The sequence below is a fragment of the Electrophorus electricus genome, chromosome 19, assembly GCF_041902795.1.
Source record: "Electrophorus electricus isolate QZ-2024a chromosome 19, ASM4190279v1, whole genome shotgun sequence".
NCBI classification, from domain to species: Eukaryota; Metazoa; Chordata; class Actinopteri; order Gymnotiformes; family Gymnotidae; genus Electrophorus; species Electrophorus electricus.
In genome coordinates this window covers 3,082,501-3,084,977 of record NC_137515.1, presented here as the reverse complement: position 1 = coordinate 3,084,977, position 2,477 = coordinate 3,082,501, and the positions used below count along the sequence as shown (strand labels likewise).

General features: G+C 42.8%; 1 protein-coding gene across 13 annotated transcripts in view; it reads left to right on the top strand.

Annotated features, from left to right (window-relative positions):
• The first annotated feature begins 272 nt into the window (after positions 1-272).
• The window catches only part of sez6a (seizure related 6 homolog a), a 91,964-nt gene continuing 89,759 nt past the window's right edge, over positions 273-2,477 (top strand). For 6 of the 13 annotated variants that reach the window (XM_081702567.1, XM_081702565.1, XM_081702564.1 and 3 more), the window contains exon 1: positions 277-646. In XM_081702567.1, the coding sequence (XP_081558693.1) occupies positions 592-646 (55 nt within the window). In that variant the 5' untranslated portion in view covers positions 277-591. Of the gene's footprint in view, positions 647-2,477 lie in introns of all 13 variants that reach the window. The other 7 variants (XM_081702561.1, XM_081702562.1, XM_035535899.2 and 4 more) reach the window with 4 other exon arrangements.

Below are 2,477 nucleotides of genomic sequence, written 5' to 3'. Positions count from 1 at the left end.
GTATTCTCTAGCACTGTTGCTATGCGTGTGCGCGCGTTTTGGCATGCAGGTCTTGGTTTACCGTTACTGTGCTCCTGCCGTAAGGCTATTTCTTACCTCGAGCCACCACCTACTGCAGTAGCTCGCTTTAAACGCTCAGAAGTAAACCGTGATCTCCGCACACCTTGACCGCAATTACTTGCGTAAGGAATCACGTGACGCTACGCCCAGTAAACACCCACCCCGAGCACGGCGGCGTGCAAAGTTTTCGGCGCCGACGAAGTTGTTCCATTTGCTGACGCTAGGAGCTGTCCGCGGTGCTGAACCGACACGGCTGCGTCGGCACTACCGGCAAGCGATCGGCTTACCGCGCGGGCACGTTACGCGTCCTCCGCGTTTCCGAGGATTGCTGTCAGATTGCTTGCAGCTCGATTTCGCGGGGAATAAGCGTACCTGCGCTGCGCCCTGGTGTGTGACTAGGGTTTCAAACGCACTTTCCATTTTCCGTTCTGACCAATTTCCGAGGGAAATTCTTCAATACAAAGGACATTATTCTGCGAAACGAAGGATCCGCTTCAGCACTCGTGTATTAGAACTGTTGACCAGTCAAACATGATCGTTCTGGTGTTTGTTCTTGCCGCTTCGGTGATGAACGTACGAGGCCAAGGTAAGGAAATTAAACCTCGGGGTTTGTGGTACTTCGCATATTGTTTTGAGAGCGTTTTGTATTCGCAGTAATATTCTGTTCCGGTCAACCGTCGCTCTACAAGTGTGGTGGCAGCAGTCATTAAAAAAAGCAATAATCTTCTTGAACTTTTTTTTTTTTTTTTTTTTTTTTTTTTTTTTTTTTTACATGATCGACGCTGTAATACCACTTTATTCTAGTGCACTGTGTACAAAGATTGCAAGATCCCAGTATATGCTGGGAGCGGCGATTCAGGAAGACTTCGCCGAATTTGAGTTGTAAGCGAGGCAATGCGAAACGTCCTTTGAGCACGTAAAATATATAGCAAGAGCGATTTCCACCTCTAAAAAGTTCCCAAATGATTTTAAACAAAATCCAAAAAGAACAAGCGTTGTTATATGAAACATGCCGAGGTTCAACAGGTCAACTCGAGTTATTTAAGAGTCTACAGTTAACTGAAAATAAATCTGCGTTTACCAAATGCATCAACGCAAACCTGAATTAAACATTTAACCTGAAGGTTTCTTTATGCTGCTCTAACAGTAAACGCGGCAGAATTAGGTAAGTAGACTAAAGATGTGTTTAAATAAAAGTGCATTACTTTCTGAAACGCAAGTGCAATTTACACACAGTCACCAGGTTTCATTCAGTAGGACATGTCTTTTGAAAGATACGTGGCCAGATATTGGACACTATTGTCCCACAGTTAGTATTTTGCCAAGTATCACATGTGATTAAACTGCTGGACGTTGCGCGTGGATCATAAAAAGACGAAATTTAATGAGCAGATCTAAATAAAGGAAACATTTTAGAACTTGATCAACCGCTCCGTTAGATCAGGGGACGCTTTTTTTCTTGCAGTGTGCCTCCGAGAGGCAGAAGCTTCGGTATAAAGAGATTTTAATCCGCACGAACGGAGATTAGCGCTTGGGCTCGGTGACTAAAGCGCGATTCGGCCCCTTTCTTTTCTCGGGAGTTTAATCGAGCCATTTTACAGGCCTTCGGTGACTTGTATCCGTTTATGAACATGGTAAAGCAGACCTTACGCCATCGCCCGTGCGCGCGCCCGTGGCGCCGTCTCCGTCGGTCGTTTTAGCGTGGACGTTCCTTACTCGTCTTCTCGTTCCCCGACAACTCCAGCTGTTTTGGTCTCAATATTTCAAGTCTAAATCATTACTCATTACACTACACGGTTTTAATTCATTCGGAATCCGTCTGTCGAACTTGCACATTTAGCATTTAGTGAGTGCAGATGTTAAAAATGTCAAACGTGCCTTTCCTTTGATGTAGAAAGCTTAACAATTATTTTCTGAATACCCATATTTTTTTACTGCAGTCATTTACCATGACAAAAGACGTAGAGTTAGTCTAATTTACACTTATAATTCACTCCTATTGTGAGTCCCATTAAGACTGTTCCCGTGTTCGATGACCAATAGGTTTGTTTGGGTTTTTTGTTTGTTTGTTTGTTTGGTTGGTTGGTTTTCTTGTTTAAAAATGTTTCCTCATTCTCAGGAATTCTTCATAAGATGGCTTTCATTCCTTTTATAGTTTTGTACATGAAAAACACACAGAAGTGTGTGCTATAGGAGCACGTGTGCATGTTTGTGAGTATATGGATATATAATTTATATGACTAACTACATATTACAAATTTAGCAAAATTCTAGACACTGATATGAGGTAAAAACAAAAGGCTCTCCAAATTCACGTCTCTGCCAGATGCACAGACTGACCAGAGCAGTTTCACTTTATTATTCAGAGAAATCAACTGTAGTCAGATCCGGCAGATTAATTGTGAGGTGGTTATATA